Genomic DNA, 19,908 nt, shown 5'->3' with positions numbered 1-19,908 from the left:
CAGATGTGCAGATGACACCATCCTTATGGCAGAAAGTGAAGAGGAACTAAAAAGCCTCTTGATGAAAGTGAAAGTGATAAAGCTCAACATTCAGAAAACGAAGATCATGGCATCTGGTCCCATCACTTCATGGGAAATACATGGGGAAACAGTGGAAACAGTGTCAGACTTTATTTTTCTGGGCTCCAAAATCACTGCAGATGGTGACTGCAGCCATGAAATTAAAAGACGCTTACTCCTTGGAAGAAAAATTATGACCAACCTAGATAGCATATTCAAAAGCAGAGACATTACTTTGCCAACAAAGGTCCATCTAGTCAAGGCTATGGTTTTTCCAGTGGTTATGTATGGATGTGGGAGTTGGACTGTGAAGAAAGCTGAGCGCTGAAGTATTGCTGCTTTTGAACTGTGGTATTGGAGAAGACTCTTGAGAGTCCCTTGGACTGCAAGGAGATCCAACCAGTCCATTCTGAAGGAGATCAGCCCTGGGATTTCTTTGGAGGGAATGATGCTGAAGCTGAAACTCCAGTACTTTGGCCACCTCATGCGAAGAGTTGACTCACAGGAAAAGACTCTGATGCTGGGAGGGATTGGGGGCAGGAGGAGAAGGGGACGACAGAGGATGAGATGGCTGGATGGCATCACTGACTCGATGGACTTGAGTCTCAGTGAACTCTGGGAGTTGGTGATGGACAGGGAGGACTGGCGTGCTGCGATTCATGGGTCGCAAAGAGTCGGACACGACTGAGCGACTGAACTGAACTGGCAACACAGACTGAGACCAAATAACCCTCTGGCTCAGGTTTAGGTTTTGAAGGATTTTAATACAGAGATGGAACATTGTAAAGGGTAAGGTCTTGAGAATAGGACAGGATGTGCCCGAGACAGCACGGATTGGGAAGGCTGCCCTCGAGGCCCCAGGTGCTGGGACAGGACACTCCAAGCGGGTTCGACCATGACCTGGGGACAGAGGCAGGGCCAGGAGACCCTGAGTCCCCTCTTCAGCCCTCGTGGACGCCATCTAGCGCTTTCTACAGAGGAACGTGTGCTATCTTCTGGAGACCATGTCACGCTGACCACCGGGGAGCAGTCAGCTCATCCAGGGTTGCTGACAGGCCCTGGGCCTGACCGCTTATCGTGGCCAGTGGAGGCTACTCCATCCTGAGACGGGGCGGGGGCTCTCACATCCGCGCTAGAAGTCTGCAGAACCTGACAGAGGGGAGGAGTGGCGGGCGGTCCCGAGAGGAGGGGGAGCGTGTGGGGACGGCAGGGCGGTGCTCAGTCCTTCAGCTGGGAGACTTCGTACAGGTACGCGGCCAGCATCTTGGTCCCCTCAATGTAGTTGCGCCTGGCCAGGAGGAAAGGGGGTCAGTGACACACCCGAGCTCTGGGCCCATGCATACATTCCTTCCGGGAGCGGATGCCTGGAGCCCTGGCTTGCTGGCCCTGAATGCTCCTGCCCGGTTGGTTCCCAAGCCCAGCCCAGCGCCCCATAGGGACCAGCCCTGATCCTGGCCTCCTGGACGTGCGGGCTCCCACCAGGACTCAGTGCAGCGCCTCTCCGTGACCACAGGCCCCCCGTGTCTGGGCCGAGGTCTCCACATTGCGTCCTAACACCCTGGGCTCTGGCCTCGCCCCCAGCCCTCTGGCAGGGTGTATCTCTGCTCTCAGCAGCCCCTGCCCTGCAGTCAGCCCCTCTTCCAGGCTCACCGGTTGAGCTTCTCGTTCTGGGAGTGCGCTCCGTCGTCCGCCGAGCCCACGGGCAGCAGCATGACGCTCTTGCCTGTGGCCTCCTGGAACGTCAGTGTCACCGGAATGCTGCCGCCTTCCCTGGTCAAGTCCGGCTCGACACCAAACACTGAGGAGGACAGGAGAAAAGAAACCGAGCTTTAGGGGCCCACCACACATCCACTGCCCGGCAACCCTGAACCCAGGCCCTCTGCGAGCGGCTCCGCTCCCATGGTGGGAGGCGGCATGGCCCAGGCAGCACAGGGACCCGCAGCACCCGCCCGCCCCCAGGGGTGCGTCCCACCTGTCTTCAGGGCCCTCCTCCCAGCCAGGTAGTGAGGGTGGTTGAAGTCGGACACCCAGGGCTTCCCGCCGTGGCCCATGTACACCTTGAACTTGTTGGGACTGTGAAGCTCAGCAAACTTCTTGGTCAAGTAGCTTGTAACCTGAACCACAGACAGGAGGGACAACGTCTCACAAGCCTGGCCTCTGGTCCAGGGCTGGGGGTTCACTCCGAGACAAGTCTCCGGGGGGCGGGTCTCCACAGGGTCTATGAGGGGTCTCCATGGGGTCTATGAGGGTCTCCACAGGGTCTATGAGGGGTCTCCATGGGGTCTATGAGGGTCTACACTGGGTCTGTGAGGGGTCTACACAGAGTCTATAAGGGGTCTACACGGGGCCTATGAGGGTCTACACTGGGTCTATGAGGGGTCTACATGGGGTCTATGAGGGGTCTACATGGGGTCTATGAGGGATCTACACTATGTCTATGAGGGGTCTACGTGGGGTCTGTGAGGGGGTCCACACTGGGTCTATGAAGGGTCTACACAGGGTCTATGACGGTCTACATGGGGTCTATGAGGGGTCTACATGGGGTCTATGAGGGGTCTACATGGGGTCTATGAGGGGTCTACATGGGGTCTATGAGGGTCTACATTGGGTCTATGAGGGGTCTACACGGGGTCTATGAGGGGTCTACACGGGGTCTCTGAGGGTCTACACTGGATCTATGAGGGGTCTACATGGGGTCTATGAGGATCTACACTGGGTATATGAGGGTCTACAGTGGGTCTATGAGAGTCTACACTAAGTCTATGAGGGGTCTAAACTGGGTCTATGAGGGTCTACATGGGGTCTACAGTGAGTCTATGGGTGAACACTGGGTCTCATTTTCTCCCCCAGTCCTCTCTCCTCTGGAACCCCCAGCCTCTCTGTTGCTCACCACAGACCAGACCCTGGACTCTCACCACAACACATTCAGCCCAAAGTCAGCCTTTGCTTCAAAGCCTTAGAATGAGGTCAGAGGTCAGATTTTAGCACACCTCAGCAGGGACAAAGGTCGTGCACGGGGATGCTGTTTTATTTGGCCTTTATCTCTGATTAGGATCTGACCTGCTTATTCTAGTGATGGCTGAGCTGGGGAGCGCCAAGGGCGGGGCTGTGTGGGGGAGGCGAGCACCCTTCCCTGTTGGGGGTGCCCCTGGGGCTCTCAGTGACCATCTCCTCGGGCACAGCAGCCCTCCTTGCACCCCCGCATCCACGTGCCTGCTCGCTGACCACTTCCGGAGTCATGTTCGGGACGAGTCGGATGGAGAACTTGCCGACCACCTTGCGTGGAATCACGGTCTTGGCCCCTGACCCGGAAAAGGCACCTTCGATGCCGTGAAGAGACAGGGATGGGTAACGCCATCTGTGCATCAGGATGTCCTTCTGCAGAGAGACGGCCAGCGGTCAGGGGTCAGCACCGTGGGTCAGGGGTCAGCACCATGGGTCAGGGGTCAGCACTGGCTGGTCAGGCATCCCCACTGCGGGTCAGGGGTCCCCACTGTGGGTTGGGGGATTCCCCACTGCGGCTCAGGGGTCAGCACCAGCTTGTCAGGGGACAGCACTTCCAACAGCAGTCAGCACTGTGGGTTGGGGATCAGCACCAGCTGCTTGCAGGGGAGACCAGGCGGCTGGGGGACTGCACGCCCAGAAGGAGGCGGCACCGACCCAGCGGGGCCGCTGGGTGAGCTGGCCCCCAAGGCGCCTGGCGAGCTCCTCTTGCTTCCCCAGGGCCTGCGGCTGCAGGTACTTAGAGCTGGAATTTATATCCAGACCTGATTCTGCCAACAAACAGGTAAGTAAATGTTCTGTGTAATCAGCCTCCACCTTGGTACCCAGCTCTCCAGGGAACAGTGAGACACCCCTGGGCAGATGGGCCGTTTCCCAGCATGTGAGAACCAGGAGAAGCTCCCCCACTGCAGGCGGCCCGGTCCCCGGGGTGGCACAGTGGTCTGACAACTCACAGAGCTCCCAGCCTGGCACATGTTGCCCACTGATGTTGGCAGCATCTGGCGCTCATGTGCCCGGGGTATGCCCGGGTCTGTCCAGCCTTCAGCCCCCTCCCTGGGGCCCCAGGACCACACGCACTGCGAGCCTGGCAGGTGGGGGGCACCTTGCAGCCGTGCAGGAGGGTCCCAGCGCCCACATCCCGGGCGTACTCCTCCAGGTCAAAATCGATCTTGTCGTAGAGCTCCAGCTCCTCCTTGGTCACGGGGGCCACGGCATCACTGATGCCCGGGATGAGGATCTTCCCCTTCTTGTCCATCAGGCAGCCTGGGTGGTGGGCAAGCAGGGGTAAGTGGGAGCCCGCGGCAGCCCCAGGCCCGGCAGAAGCACCTGGGCCGCCTGTCATCCGTTACCATGACAACAAGGGCGTGGCGCCGCCTCCTGTTTAAGGTACAGAAATGGCCACACAGAGGGCAGGGGAACCACCCACGGTCACAGGGCAAGACACACAGCAAACTGGCTCCTGTGGCCCGCCCACCGTCAGGCCCGTGTTTCCTTTCTAATCCATGTTCCCTAAGAAGCCACCTACTCCCACGCCTAGGAGGGAAAACCCAGTGAGACAGAGCCGACTCCAGGCCCAGGAAAGTCGGCTTCATGTACAGTACACACTGCCCACCCGGGAGGAAAACGGGACTCAGCACACAGTGAGTGGGCCAGATGCCAGGTGGGGCCGTGAGAGAGCCTCACAGGAGACCCGCTGTGGCCAGTGACAGCCAACTGGACCAGAGCAACCGCCTGCAGGAAGGTGAGACGCCACCACGGCCAGGGCAAGGATGGCCATGATTCCAGGGACCCGAGGTGGGGTCTGGTGACCGGGGGAAGGGGGTGGGGAGGGAAGGGGAGGCAGACATGAACCAAGTGGGCCTGTTAGAGGGAGCAGCCAGAGAGGGAGGGAGAGAAGACCCCCAAATCGCTGCAGGGGCCCACCCGCGCTCACCCATCAGCATGATGAGGTCAGTCATGGCCTCGTGCACTGAGCCTCCGTACACGCCCGAGTGAAGGTCCTTGTCGCTGCATTCCACCTGCGGACACACGGCCACTCTGCGGGCTGCTCCCGGGAGCTCGCCCTCACCCCACGGCGGGAAAGCCGACAGAGGATGCTCACAGTGCACGCTCCGAAATTGGTTTGCTGCCCCCCAGGCCCGGCCAGGCACTCCCAGGTAATCCCTTGTGATTACAAGGTTCTGGCCACAACCAGAGATGGAGGAGGCACGGCCCCGCGCACCTCGATGAAAAAGTAGCAGATGCCCCGCAGCCCATAGGTGATGCAGGGCTTGTTCTTGCCCAGCCAGTAGTTGTCGGAGATGCACACGTAGTCCACGTCCTTGAAGAACGAGTCCTTCTGGGCGAAGATCAGCGCGTCCAGGCCCTCGGAGCCCGACTCCTCCATGCCCTCCAGGCAGAAGCGGACATTGACGGGGACTTCCTGGGAGGGGGCAGTGAAGAAGGCAGGCAGTGAAGAAGGCAGTCAGCGTACACGGATTTTATTTCTTAGAACAAGGGACAGGAAACCACCAAGTGTTGTGAGATCGTGCATTTCAAATACCCTACTGACTTTCCCTGCACTGACCGCGGCGGGGTGGGCAGTGGGGGCTGGCAGAGACCCTCCGCCCCAGCGCTGGGCTGCCGGGACACGGCCCGGCCCCGGCTGGTCACCTGGAAGGACTGCTCCCAGGGGCCTCCAGCCCGATCGCGCGGCCCACTTGCAGGGTTTCTGTGAGCACTCAGCACAGATCAGGTGTCTCTGGCAAAGCTGAGCTGCTTGAAGACAGAGGCTGGGACACAAACCCGGCCGGAGCCTCCGTCCGCACTGTGATGGCCACGCAGTGCACCCCTGGAAGGAGTGAGCGGGCGCCGTCCTCCCTCAGTGCCGGGCCCTCCACCCACCGCGGGCCCTCCTCCTCCAGAGCTGACAGCGAATTTGAGAGGCCGCAGCCTTCTGCTCAGGGGTTTCCAGTTCTCCCCAGCGCTGTGCCCTGAGGTGGGTGGCCCCCTTCCACAGGTGAGACCATGGAGCTGCACCTGAGTGATCTGAGGCCAAAGGCCATGGGTGGCCGGCCCACATGCACTCACGTCTGTGGGGTCCCAGTTCAGAGCCGCCCCTGGAAGCGCTGCTCACCACACGCCCCGCCCCTCCACCTCTCTAGGGGAAAAGAGGTGGCTGGGGGCTGGGTCTGTGAACGGACGCCCCTCCCCTCCACCACTGCAGACCCCAGGGCCCCTGAGCACAGCACACTTGGACCCTTTTCAGATCTACCCCTCCACGTCCTGACAAAAATGCTTGTCTTATCTCATCACAAGATAAGAGCAAGTTGCAGAAACTGTCTATACGTTATCATCACAACTGCTGCTGCTGCTGCTGCTAAGTCACTTCAGTCGTGTCCAACTCTGTGCAACCCCATAGACGGCAGCCCACCAGGCTCCCCCGTCCCCAGGATTCTCCAGGCAAGAACACTGGAGTGGGTTGCCATTTCCTTCTCCAATGCATGAAAGTGAAAAGTGAAAGTGAAGTCGCCCAGTCGTGTCTGACTCTTAGCGTCCCCATGGACTGCAGCCTACCAGGCTCCTCCATCCATGGGATTCTCCAGGCAAGAGTACTAGATTAAGAGAATAACATGAAGTACAGGGTCTGCCCACTATCACAGCCTGGGTTCCATCACAGCCTGGGTCCCCTGCTGGCAAGCACCCCCTCCCCAGGCAAGGTCCGTGCCCGGAGCTCTCACCTCCCCTGCTGACTGGGTCCCTGATGAGTCACCAACAGGGTGACCTTAGAACAACCATAAACCACTGCATCTTCAGTGTTTCCTAAAACTAGAAAACAGGCTATGAAGCGGAACGTGGCCCCGCTGTGCTGATCCCGCTCGGTGGGGGTGGGGTGGGGAGTGTGATCTTTGATCTTTACTGCTGTTCCGGGAACAGAAAGCCCCACTGCGCACCACCAGGTGGGACAGGTGAAGGGGGTGGCGGGGCGCGGGCCGCGTACCTGCTTGGTTTTCTGGAAGGCTTCCAGGGCGTTGATCCAGCCGGCCACCGGCCCCTTGTCATCGGTGGCGCCTCTCCCGTACAGTTTGCCTGGAATAGCAGTCAGCACGGTCACTGGGTGATGGTCACAGGCAGGCGGGGGGATCAGTGTGGGGAGCAGGGTGAGATGAGAGTGGCCTCTGGGTGCCCGGGGCAGGGTGGGGAGCAGGGTGCCACTGGGAGTGGCTGGGAGGGGATGAGGGGAGGGGTGGGCGGAGAGCAGTGGGGGCCAGGCCCTCAACTGTGGACAAGACAGCAAGTGCACCGCGGGGACCACGTGAGCTGTGATGACCTGACTGCCCCTGCGCCGCCAGGGAGGCTTCAACAGAAACTCAACATGTCCCAAGGAAAGGTTTCAATTAAAGACAGCCTGGACTCGGCCCAAGGGGACAAGGTACACATGAGGGGGCTGCTCCACAGGGCCAAAGGCCACGTCCCGTGCGGAAAAGTCAATGTTCAGAGATGAAGGTGGGGTGGGGGCAGGGGTCGGGGAAATGCTGACGCTTCTCCTAGAGTCCGGCTGGATTCAGGTCCCAGGTTGGGGGCCATGCTGGCTCAGGCCAGGCTTCCTGGGGAAGTGGCAGCAGGTGTGGGAAGCCCAGCATGCCCAAGGCCACGGAGACCAGGCTCTGCTGGGAAAGGAAGGCTTCCTGGGGTTTCAAGGACGGAGCACAGACATGAAGCTTCCAGAACCCAATTTCTAGGCTCTGTGAAAACAGCTGGTTCTAGAAAGATGGCAACTGAGAGGCTGGGCCGCACTTCCTAAAGCCAGCGTGGTACAGGTCCCCCTCCTCCAGGGAGCGGCCTACCGTCTCGCTCCACCAGGGTGAAGGGCTCGCTGTCCCAGCCGTCCTCCAGGGCCGCCGGCTGCACGTCCAGGTGGCCGTAGATGCACACCGTCTTCTTCTGTGGGTCAGAGCCCAGCTTGCCGAGTAAAATGGGTGGAAGTGGGATCTCGGAGCCATCAGGGAGCTGGGGGAGGAGGGGAGGCCATGGAGGATGGTCCTTGGTCAAGAAGCGCAGTGCTAATCCCAGTCTCCCATACAGACAAGGTAACGCATGAGAACCCACTGTAGAGTGCAGAGAACTCAGTGCTCTGCGGTGACTGGAAGGATATGTGTACGTATAGCGATTCACTTTGCTGTACAGGAGGAACCCACACAACGTTGGAAAGCAACTCTACACCAATTAAAAAAAAAAGAAGAGAGTGGTGTTTACAGCAGGTGCTATCAGCACGCCCTGGCAAGTTATCTGTTCTCATCAATCACCCTCTATTGCAGAGCTCAGTATCACATTGTTCCACGGAGTCAATAATTAACAAGAATATATGTTCCCATAATCCAGAGCACAGAGACAATCATGTTTATAACTGCAGGCAGCTTGCTCAATTTTTAAAAGATGATCTTTAAAAATGCTCAGTTGTGTCCGACTCTTTGCAACCCCACAGACCATAGCCCGCCAGGCTCCTCTGTCCATGGGATTCTCCAGGCAAGGACACTGGAGTGGGCTGCCATTTCCTTCTCCAGGAAAAATACATTGCTAAGGTGTGAGTGCTCAGTCGGAATAGTTTCACCTATTTTAAAGTAACAACTCTTAAAAATTATTTGCCACCTAGATTTTTTTTTTTTAGCACATTAGGAAAAAGGGAGAGGAAGCAAGACAAGTATGCTCCTAACAGAAAACAACTCCAGGAACACCGGTCTGTCCTCTCACAGTGAGGAGTGGGGAAAGTGCCAGGAAGTTGCAACATATCTTAAGTAACCTTAAATCAACTATTGAGCCTGTGGTCAGAAGTCTCACACGAAAACTGGACTGGAATCGGAAGGCCCAGACTGTAACCTCCTTTGCCATGGACCTACTACTGCTTCCCAGGGAGACAGAGCCTGTCTGAGCCTCTGGGTCCTTCCATTTATGAGAAGAGCAGACCGGGCTGAACGCCCACTTCTAAAATCCCAGGACTGTGATTTCAACCAACACGTAAATCATCAGACAAGAGAACCAAGATAAGCCAAACCCAGTCAGCCCTGCAACATAAAGGAGTATTACAACTGCTGACAATGCGTGGCACGAAACATGTAATTAACACGGGGCTGACATCATCTGAAACGAAAACAGCAGAATAAGGTAGCACACAGCGAGATCACTCATTCAAGTTGGAGTCTGTCAGATTCCTGCATTAGAAGGCAACTGAGCCCAGTGCCCCACACCTAAAGTCACTCTTTCCTAGGAAATGAGTCATGAAAAAAGCGCTGTTTTATCAATCCTGACACTGGGGACACAGTGGCTGTGAGTGAGTAGGCGTCTTCATTAGCTTTGCATCTAATGGGCAGAGTGTACCTTCCTGGTCTGAAGGCCGCCTGGCTCGGGGGAGGAACCTCAACTCATGTAGGAAGGGCCATTCTGTTTGCTTCCTCTTGGCTAACCCTCAACAGTTCCCCTCCCTGGAGGAACACGATGGGTGTTGTGAATCTTGGTGCACTCAGACTCAAGAAGCCACCCGGTTTAGCATCCAAATCAGGCCACCTGTGCTTGTTTGAAAGACCAGCGAGTTGGGCTTCCCTGGTGACTCAGTGGTAAAAGAACCTGCCTGCTAATGCAGGAGACACGGGTTTGATCCCTGGTCCTGCAAGATCCCACATGCCATGGAGCAACCAAGCTCGTGTGCCACCTACCGAGCCTGTGCCCAGAGTCTGGGAGCCGAAACCACTGAAGCCTGTGCACCCTAAAGCCCGTGCTCTGCAACCAGAGAAGCCACCGCGGTAAGAAGCCTGTGCACCTCGACCAGAGAGCAACCCTGCTCGCCTCAACGAGAGAAGAGCCCGCGCAGCAACCAAGGCCCAGCGCAATAGAAAATAAACAAATACATCAGTTATTAAGACACAATAAACACCAGTGATTTATCTGCAGCAAAGGCTTCAGAACTTGTGAGGACCTGCTGAGTCCTGCCAACCCCTCAATAAAGCTCCCATCCGGCCCCACGGCCCACTTTCTGGGTCCCGATGCCCACCAGCTCCACGGAGCTGCCCAGGAAAGCCCCCATCCCGCCCACCTTCTGGGTCCCGATGTCCACCAGCTCCACAGAGCCGCCCAGCTGCTTGATGTCGGCGGCCGCCACCTCCATCATCCTGCGGATCTCGCCTCTCTTCTCTGGCCACGCTGACACGCTCTGAATGGCCACCCATTCCGCAAGCTTCTGTGGGTGGAGAACAAGCAAAAGGGATTTGGAAAAGCTGCTCTGGGAGGGACGAAGGCGCTCACGGGTGGGCCATTTTCAGGCCCACAGAGCTGTCTGCTCCACCTGGATCCCGCTGCCCAGACATGGGGGAAGAGATCTGTGACGTCTGCTTTCTGTTTAAGATATAAGGATGCTTTGCACTGACCCCATACCAAGAACTATACAAAATGACAGGAGACTCGTTAACCACCAAGCACAATGTGGTTGCAAGACGTGTAAGTTTTTTTTTTATGAAATGTGTAAGTTTCATGAACATGTTTATATCTGGTTCTGACAAAACTGAAACTGAAAGATACAGAAAATACCCAATATCTTCAAAGTCCAAGTTCCCTTATTTATCAACCTGAGAATGGCCATGTTCTCTAAAATATAATTTTTCAAATGAGAACTGGAAAGATTTCACCTGAAATATGTCTACCAAAGGTGATTTTAAAGCATGGCTCTTTACGTTAACATCAAGAAACAGATTAACATATAAGATTACTGAATCATTTAAAACATGCAATGTAAGATAGTTCTTTATATCTATCACAAGACCAGACAAAAATCCTGAATTAGCTTTGCTTTCTAGAAACATGTATTAAGAGTTTCTATCAAAAGTCAAAAGAGTAACTTACATACTGCAATGAGAAAGCAGAGGAAAAGACCTCTCGATAATACACAATTTAAGTTACCTTTTTTTTTGCTTGGGGGGGCAAGACTTAACATCTATTCAAACGCACAACAGAGTACTGGTAACTATATTCACCACGCAGTGCACTGGATCCCCAGAACTTATTCATCTCGTAACAGGTCAGTACCCTTAGGCCAAACCCCCATCTCCCCACCCCTCGGTCCCTGGCAACCAGGGTTCGACTCTCCGCTTCTCTGAGTTCACCTTTTTCAGATTCCACATATAAGTGAAATCACACTAGCATTTGTCTTTCTCTGCCTAGACAGCTTTTAATACTTGATTAGAACATCATCAATCATATTAGCTCCTTGAAAGTTTCTCTGGGTCCTACGGGATTAAACTGAATGCGAACAGTCACTAAACGTTCCCTTACCTTAACATACCGATCCTGATTTTCGTCCACGTACTTAAACAGGGTGGTGAGGGCCGACATCTTTCAACCAGACCACAGATCCTGGAGACTCCTGGAAAGAGGAAGAACCTGTCAGTGCTGCCTCAAGACAGGGCCTGACTGATCCTCAGGCCCGGGAGGCACTTGTTCAGGATCATAAATTGCACCCCGCCCCGAGAGCACAGGACACGGCCGTCACGAGGAGGCTCCAGGAGGAGGGCTCCAGGAAGTGACCTCAGTAGAGACAACGTCTTGGGAAAGCAATCAGAGGCTCAGGCTGATCGTCATTCTTTCTTTCTTTTCTTTCTTTTTTTTTCAGAAAGAAAAGTACGCAGGAATTGTGTGACAGAATGGCAGGTAACTGAAGCAAGGGCCTGAGCTGAAGACAATCTGATATAATTAAAAGCAGGTACTTTCCAGTAGTACTGATGCACCACTGTTCTTAACACTTTTTTAAAAAATTTAATTTTACCCTCCAAGCACACAGAGAACTTCCCACTTACTATTACCACAGAGGATATAATCACTCCAAGGCTCTCAGCAAAAATGTCACATGTATCCCTACACCGCAAACCAACAGCACAGCACCCAAGATCCAAGGAGAGGAACGTGGGTTCAGGTTAAGGAAACTGACAACCCAGGTCCAGAAACGGCCAGGACAGCGTGTGAAAGTCCACTGGGATGAGGGAACACAAGCGTCCACCTCCCTAGGTGCATTTTCTAACGCCCAGCTTCTCCTGCTGGAGACCAAACACATCCTGCTCCATCTTACCGAAACAGGGAAGAAGGTGCCATTTGAGTCGGCATCTTTAAAAACTGGAACTCACACGAGATAAAGAAAATCCCCAAACTGGGACTTTCAGAAGGAGTTTCCCCCGCTTCTTCCAAGTGACAACTCAGCTTCTATCACATGGCAAGATTTAAGCCTCAGCAGCGACTGAGAAGAGCTCAGGGACGGGGAGCAAACTCAGCACCGCAGCAAAGGGAAGTATTTTAGAACTGCGGCTCAGAGTCACAAGACCCTGCTAACTGATATCTGGAGCGAGACACCAGACAAGCACCCGTGTATGGACACACTGCAGTTAAAGAGTATCTTTTTCTCGGTTTAGGACTTTGAAGTCACATCTAAACAGAAAGAAGTGAAAGTATTAGCTGCTCAGTCCTGTCTGACTCTTTGCGACTCCATGGACTGTACCCCACCAGGCTCCTCTGTCTATGGGATTCTCCAGGCAAGAATACTGGAGTAGGTGGCCCTTCTCTAGGGGATCTGCCTGGCCCAGAAATCGAACCCTGGTCTACTGCACCGTAGGCAGATTCTTTATCCTCAGAGCCACAAGGAGCTCCAACAGACAAGGGACTTAATTCAGAGTCACGAAGCCTGGCAGCAGACCATGGATGTGCAGTGAGAGTTCAGTAAGGAAAATCCTCTTCCAACATCAGCGACAGAGTACACAGACCTCCCAGCCAACTCAGGTTGTTTCAGCTGAGGGTCTTATCTTAATGCCGCTGCTGCTAAGTTGCTTCAGTTGTGTCTGACTCTGTGTGACCCCATAGACGGCAGCTCACAGGCTCCAGGGTCCCTGGGAGTCTCCAGGCAAGAATACTGGAGTGGGTTGCCATTTCCTCTCCAATACATGAAAGTGAAAAGTGAAAGTGAAGTCGCTCAGTCCTGTCCAACTCCTATCGACCCCATGGACTGCAGCCTACCAGGCTCCTCCATCCATGGGACTTTCCAGGCAAGAGTACTGGAGTGGGGTGCCATTTCCTTCTCCTTTATCTCAATGACGGGGTCATAAATGCAGAGGCACTGCACATAAATCAAAGTTTTCAATCACAAAAGAAACTCTATTTAGCAGGAAAATACGCTAAGTCAGGTACTTTTCATTTAAATTTCTGGTCATTAAATAGCACAGATCCCACGCTCATTGTGATAAATTCTCATTAATACCATGTTCTTTGTGGCCCGATTAAGCAATGGCCTTCCAGCTAAAGTCAAAGATGGAACAATCAAAGCTGCATTTTTTTTTTTTTTAACCAAAGGAGAGTAAACAGAGACCAGATTGTTCAGCATGGCCTGCCACCTCACCAGGGCCAGTGAAAAGCTACTGCTGTTCTGAACTGCTCACCCAGAGAGGTGGGGCCAGGTCCATTTCTCCCTCCCACTCACAGTCGGGTTTTTCCTGTTTCATTACTGCCAGCACCAAATCCATTAAATAGGACCACTTTTATATGCCCTGGTGAACCCCACTGACGAGGGTAAAAGTGTTGAGCTGGGGGGAATAAAAGCAAGTATTACCAAATCGAAGAGTGCTAGGCAGACTGCACTCTTGAAATCTAAGGTTCCAGGGAGTAACAGCCTTGGCCGTGAATTAGTGTGAGAGGAAGGAGTGACAGGGGAGCACCCGGGAGCATCCAGTGACACCTACAAAAGGTTCCTCCAGTTATGAGTGCCCCATCCTGTCCCTCATTAATTCAAGACACAGGATGAGACTAAACACACATCAGAATCGTGGCTTCAAGTCTGCGTAAAATCCACTAAAATAGGGGCGGAACCCTCTAGTTTGTCCAATCGCAAACATACAGGTCTACAAAATGACTCTCTGCCACTCCTCCCTGCCAACACCAGGGACGACAAAGGTATGAAGAAACCGCCACCAGATTGCTGAGTCAGCACCAGGATCCCGTGCGTGCGGCGGCGGCGGGTCGAAGGCCCTGCCCGCGAGGCCCAGGGTCTCAAGGACTCAGTGCAGGCCGACCGGGGACCAAGCATCACCGCACCTGACCGGTGGGAAGGCGGACGCTGCCTCAGAGCAACCTCCCGGCCTCAAGTGAGGGCGGGGGGCTAGAGACCCCCGACCCCAGGCCTCTGCCCCGCGGGCGCAGCACCAACCTTCGGCCTCCGCCAAGGGCTCCGCGGGAAGAGCCAGGCTTTCGTTCTCTGCGGGCCTCGCCGCGGGAGGGTCGGCAGGCCGGCGCGCCACCCGCAACCCCAGAGCTCCAACCTCCGAGCGGAACGGGCTGGCTTTTGACCCAACACCCTCTCCTCCCATCTGGGACGGCCATAGGGCGGGCCGGCATCAGCGGCTCCCCAACCGCGCCCGTTCTCCCTTGCTCCTCCGGAGGCGGCCCGCGGCCCTACATTCCTGGCCTCGCCTCCCGCTCCCGCCGCCCTCGGGGACCTCTCCACAGGGGGAAGGCCGCTCACCCGCCCGCAGCAGCAGCGCCAGTTCCGCACCACGTGTTCCGGCCACGCCCCCGGGACGGGCTCGCCCCCGCCCCGCCCCGCCCACCAATCAGGGGTCCCTTCCGGAAGAGCCTGCGTCGCCCCGCCCCCGCTGCCGTGCCAGCCACCAATCCTGGGCTTTTCTGAGGATAGAGTCGCCCCGCCCCACCGTCTCCCCGCTCTTCACCGCGCGGTACGTGTGTGCGGCGGGGCGGGGCTGAAGCCGGGGAGGCGGGGCAGAAACCTGGGGGGGCGGGGCGGAAGCCGGGGAGGCGGGACAGGGATGGGGCGCGGCTGAAACTGGGGAGGCGGGGCTGAAACCTGGGGGGGCGGGGCGGAAGCCGGGGAGGCGGGGCTCCAGAGCACCTGCCCAGGTGGTGACCTCCCTCTACCTCCCTCTCTATGAGGTTGAGAGGTGGTCTTTGGTGCAGAGGAGGCCTGAAGTTGGGGCGCCCACACACCCCCAAACCCTCAGGCTTTGGGGGAGGAAAAAAAAACCCAGACCTCCCGCCGACAGTCTCATCCCCGCGGCGCAGCTCCTACGGGGCGTGCGGGATGTGCAGCAGTTTCACGCTTTGCCGCTTGGTTCGCCAGTCCTTCACCAGCACCATGACTGAGAGAGGAAATACTTTAGTATTTAAATCCAGTAATCACAAGGACTGACTTCCCTAGTGGCTCAGACGGTAAACCGTCTGCCTGCAGTGCGGAAGACCTCAGTTCGATCCTTGGGTCGGGGAGATCCTCTGGAGAAGGAAATGGCAACCCATTCCAGTACTCTTGCCTGGAAAATCCCATGGATGGAGGAGCGTAATAGGCTACAGTCCATGGGGTCACAAAGAGTCGAACACGACTGAGCGACTTCACTTCAGTGAAGGAAGTAGAGCCACTTTTACTTATTGAGCGTCTGCTATCATCTTTTTAACCCTTCCAAGGATCCTTGGGGTACGATTATCTGTTAGAGTGGTGGTGTTGTTCAGTCGTCCAGTCGTGTCTGACTCTTTGAGAGCCCATAGACTGAGCACGGGAGAAGGCAATGGCACCCCACTCCAGTACTCTTGCCTGGAAAATCCCATGGACGGAGGAGCCTGGTGGGCTGCAGTCCATGGGGTCGCTAAGAGTCAGACAGGACTGAGCGGCTTCACTTTCACCTTTCATTTTCATGCATTGGAGAAGGAAATGGCAACCCACTTCGGTGTTCTTGCCTGGAGAATCCCAGGGATGGCTGAGCCTGGCGGGCTGCCGTCTATGGGGTCGCACAGAGTCGGACACAACTGAAGCGACTTAGCAGCAGCAGCAGCAGACTGAGCACGCCAGGCCTCCCTGTCCTTCACGACCTCCCAAAGTTTGCCCAAGTTCATGTCCATTGCATCGGTGATGCCATTCAACCATCTTATCCTCTGACGCCTTCTTTTCCTTCTGTTAGAGTTACCCCTCATGTTTGGCAAAACTTTTACCGCCCCTACATTCTGTACTGCTGTTGTAATAACAAGTTTAATAGTTGCAAGAGATGTAGTTTCCCACATCCTGTAAATATGTTATAAAATCTTATTAGAAATTTTACCTAAATTTTAACATGATTTGTTTTTCCTTCAAAATCCTGTTTCCATCCATATCTCTCACAGAATTTTGTCAAGTTGTAACACATTTCTACTTGAGAGTTTTTTTATTGATAATCCTATTATACTTTGCAACAGAATATGTATAAAATTTAAATTAGTATTTACTTCCCTATAACTAGAAAGTTCTAAGTGTTAAACTTTTTCCTCTGGGTTAAATCACTCCAGACAGTGACTACAGCCATGAAATTAAAAGACAGTTGCTCCTTGGAAGGAAAGCTATGACCAATCTAGGCAGTGTGTTTAAAAGCAAAGACAATGCTTTGTCAACAAAGGTCCGTGTAGTCAAAGCTATGATTTTTCCAGTAGTCATGTATGGATGTGAGAGTTGGACCATAAAGAAGGCTGAGATCCAAAGAACTGATGCCTTTGAATTGCGGTGCTGGAGAAGACTCTTAAGAGTCCCTTGCACTGCAAGGAGATCAAAACAGTCAATCCTAAAGGAAATCAATCCTGAATATTCACTGGAAGGACTGATGCTGAAGCTGAAGCTCCAATACTGTGGCCATCTGATGCGAAGCACTGACTTACTAGAAAAGACCTGATGCTGGGAAGGACTGAAGACAAAAGGAGAAGAGGGCAGCAGAGGATGAGATGGTTGGCTGGCATCACCAACTTCATTGGACATGAATCTAAGCCAACTCCAGGAGATAGTGAAGCACAGGGAAGCCTGCTGGTGTGCTGTAGTCCATGGGCTCACAAAGAGTCAGACGTGACTTAGCAACTGAACAACAACAACAACAAATTCTCATTACAATTAGTAATACACAATTGATAAAACTCCTATATATATGCTTTGGTAAAGAATTTGGTAAAGTAATTTATTGGAGATGAATCCTTTACTCATATCTATTGAGTTTTTAAAAAATTAATTCAGGTATCTATAAATGAGATCATTGCTAGAATGAGACAGGATTAGGTGAAAATACAGCAAAAAGGTGATTTAGAGTAGAATCCATAACACATTACCTGTTTACTAAAATTTTATGGGCATGTGGTGAAAATTAATAAGGTCAAAGAGGAAGTAAAAAATGAATATGCATTTACAGTAGCTAATAATCATTTGGCAAGAGTTAATGAAAATGTTTATCCTGAAAATCTGAATAAAAGTTAAGAAAATGCAAATTTTACTCTTGATTTTGAACTCTTTTACTGGGAAATACAATGTTAATTGTCAGAGGTGGAACTTTCTACCTCTTGCCCCTAAAAATAAAGCAGACTATGCAACAGACAGGTGGTCTTGAGTGAGGAGGCATTCCCCAATAACATACTTTCAAACTGTATTTCAAACTGTCCCTTTGCTTGGAGCAATTTAGCACTTAGAACAGTGCCTGGTGTTGAGTGTCTGGGTCTGTTCTGGGTGCTATAACAGAATGCCACAAGCTGGGTGGCTTATAAACAAGAGGAATTTATTTCACATAGTTCTGGAGGCTGGAAGTCCCAGCTCTAGGTGTCACCAGGTTCTGTGTCTGGTGACAGCCCACTTCCTGGTTCATGTGTGTGCTAAGTCTCTTCAGTTCAGTTCAGTTCAGTTCAGTCGCTCAGTCGTGCCCGACTCTTTGCGACCCCATGAATCGCAGCACGCCAGGCCTCCCTGTCCATCACCAACTCCCAGAGTTCACTCAGACTCATGTCCATTGAGTCAGTGATGCCATCCAGCCATCTCATCCTCTGTCATCCCCTTCTCCTCCTGCCCCCAATCCCTCCCAGCATCGGTCTTTTCCAATGAGTCAACTCTTCGCATGAGGTGGCCAAAGTACTGGAGTTTCAGCTTCAGCATCATTCCTTTCAAAGAAATCCCAGGGCTGATCTCCTTCAGAATGGACTGGTTGGATCTCCTTGCAGTCCAAGGGACTCTCAAGAGTCTTCTCCAACACCACAGTTCAAAAGCATCAATTCTTCGGCGCTCAGCTTTCTTCACAGTCCAACTCTCACATCCATACATGACCACTGGAAAAACCATAGCCTTGACTAGATGGACCTTTGTTGGCAAAGTAATGTCTCTGCTTTTGAATATGCTATCTAGGTTGGTCATAACTTTCCTTCCAAGGAGTGTCTTTTAATTTCATGGCTGCAGTCACCATCTGCAGTGATTTTGGAGCCCCCCAAAATAAAGTCTGACACTGTTTCCATTGTTTCCCCATCTATTTCCCATTCAGTCATGTCCAATTCTTTGCAATCCCAAGGTAGCCCGCCAGGGTCCTCTGTCCACGGTCTTCTCCAGGCAAGAATACTGGAATGGGTTGCCATGCCCTCCTCCAGGGGATTTTCCGGACCTCATCTCTTATGTCTCCCACGTTGGCAGGCAGGTTCTTTACCACTTGCGCCACCTGGGAAGCCTATGCCAGTTCATAGATGCCATCTTTTCGATATAACCTCACATGGCAGAAAGCTCACTGGGGTCTTTGATTAAGGACACTAAACCCATTCATATGACCTTATCACTTTACAAAACGCCCAAATACCTCCAAATACCATACCTTGGGGTGTTAGGTCTCAACTCATGAATTTTGGGGGCACACAAACCTTTGGTCTGGGTCCCTCTGAGTGTCTTGAAAAGGAGAGTAGGAAGACATGAAGGAAGGCCAGCAGAGGGCTCCACTGCCGGCGGGGTCCCAGGTTTATCTGCTCTAGGAGAGACAACACGTGGAATTGGGGCAGCTGGGAATTCGTACCCTTAAATCTTTCTGAACCCTCCTTTCAAAGTCTTTTTGTGCCCGTGGGGGTCTCAGACTGAAGACCGCTGACTTATTCTGCGATGAGCTAGTATTTAAAGCTAAGGGAGCACAGCTAGGAATCTCCAGCAGGTGGCGCTGCAATCCCGCCCTTGGTAAAGGATGCTTTGCGGCCTGCTTGGTCCGGACAATTCTGATCTTTCTTTAAGGAGCTAAGTAAGCAGGTTTCTCTTCTCTGCCGGATTTTTTTGGGGAACAGGGACACTAAGAGAAGACAAAGAATGAGGTATGTGGAGGGATACTTCATGAAGAGAAATGATGTGACTTCTGAGAACTTAGGGAGTACAAGCATTATGAAAGTTACTGTCGATTACAGATCCTTTGATAAAACATTAGATCCTGCTTCCAATCACTGCGATTTTCTGTTGACCCACCAGTGACATCACTCCAGGGTAAGGGCCATGCCCGGTGTGTCTTCTGAGCCCTGGTTTAGGCCTTTAGCTTGAGGGGGAGGGAGAACAAGCAGATGCTAAGATGTAAGGTGCTTTGTAGATGGAGCCGCCCACAGACAGCTGGGTGCCATGCATGGCCACGGCCCCTGGATGCTGGTATCCGCCCTGATGGCCCAGCAGTTACCTCAGAGCCACAGTACTCGTGCCTTTGGTTCCTGCTTTAGGTGAGTCTGCTTCCACTTTCTACTTGGACTCTGAGAATTCACTTCCTTTGTCTCAAGTTAAAATTTCTCAAAAGACAGCATTTGATTAGTTTAGCAAGCCACCACGAGGAGTCAATTCCTCTGCCAGGAAGAAGGCCCGGCCAGGTTCTCTCCAGGCCAGCAGGCCGCATGCTGATGGCTGCTTCCGGGTCATGCACCCCCCGGGTGCAACCCCAGCCTGGCCAACAGGGTGACGTCACAGCTCAGCAGGGCACTCTGTGCTGCAGGGGTCTGAGATGGATGTGGTCTGCCCTGGACTGTGGACGGGGCATGACCATGGGCCCCGCCGGCCTGTCCTGC

The 19,908-nt window shown here is 53.6% G+C and overlaps 1 protein-coding gene across 2 annotated transcripts; it reads right to left on the bottom strand.

The window, feature by feature from the left end:
• Positions 1–803: 803 nt before the first annotated feature.
• CNDP2 (carnosine dipeptidase 2) lies at positions 804–14,695 on the bottom strand. 2 transcript variants are annotated; one of them, XM_006064655.4, is made up of 12 exons: positions 14,585–14,695; positions 11,362–11,452; positions 10,130–10,273; positions 7,890–8,052; positions 7,043–7,131; positions 5,285–5,485; positions 4,997–5,081; positions 4,166–4,326; positions 3,274–3,438; positions 2,033–2,174; positions 1,711–1,858; positions 804–1,348 (listed from the first exon to the last, which is right to left on the bottom strand). In XM_006064655.4, the coding sequence occupies exons 2-12, from the start codon at positions 11,419–11,421 to the stop codon at positions 1,279–1,281; spliced, it is 1,428 nt and encodes a 475-aa protein (XP_006064717.1). In that variant the 5' UTR covers positions 11,422–11,452; positions 14,585–14,695; the 3' UTR covers positions 804–1,278. The 2 variants fall into 2 exon arrangements, with proteins under 2 accessions (XP_006064717.1, XP_006064716.1); XM_006064654.4 differs by lacking the exon at positions 14,585–14,695 and adding an exon at positions 14,270–14,561.
• Positions 14,696–19,908: the final 5,213 nt, after the last annotated feature.

The sequence above is a fragment of the Bubalus bubalis genome, chromosome 22 (assembly GCF_019923935.1).
Source record: "Bubalus bubalis isolate 160015118507 breed Murrah chromosome 22, NDDB_SH_1, whole genome shotgun sequence".
NCBI classification, from domain to species: Eukaryota; Metazoa; Chordata; class Mammalia; order Artiodactyla; family Bovidae; genus Bubalus; species Bubalus bubalis.
This window is presented reverse-complemented; position numbering and strand designations above follow the sequence as displayed.

What these genes read in the sequence shown, in the direction of transcription:
- CNDP2 (XM_006064655.4), bottom strand. Translation starts at nt 11,421, where the DNA reads ATGTCGGCCCTCACCACCCTGTTTAAGTACGTGGACGAAAATCAGGAT. An exon ending in CCCTCCTGCACGGCTGCAAG is followed by an intron (nt 3,439 to 4,165) that starts GTGCCCCCCACC and finishes GTCTCTCTGCAG; the next exon opens with AAGGACATCCTGATGCACAG. An exon ending in CGGAAGTGGTCAGCGAGCAG is followed by an intron (nt 2,175 to 3,273) that starts GCACGTGGATGC and finishes TCTGTGGTTCAG; the next exon opens with GTTACAAGCTACTTGACCAA.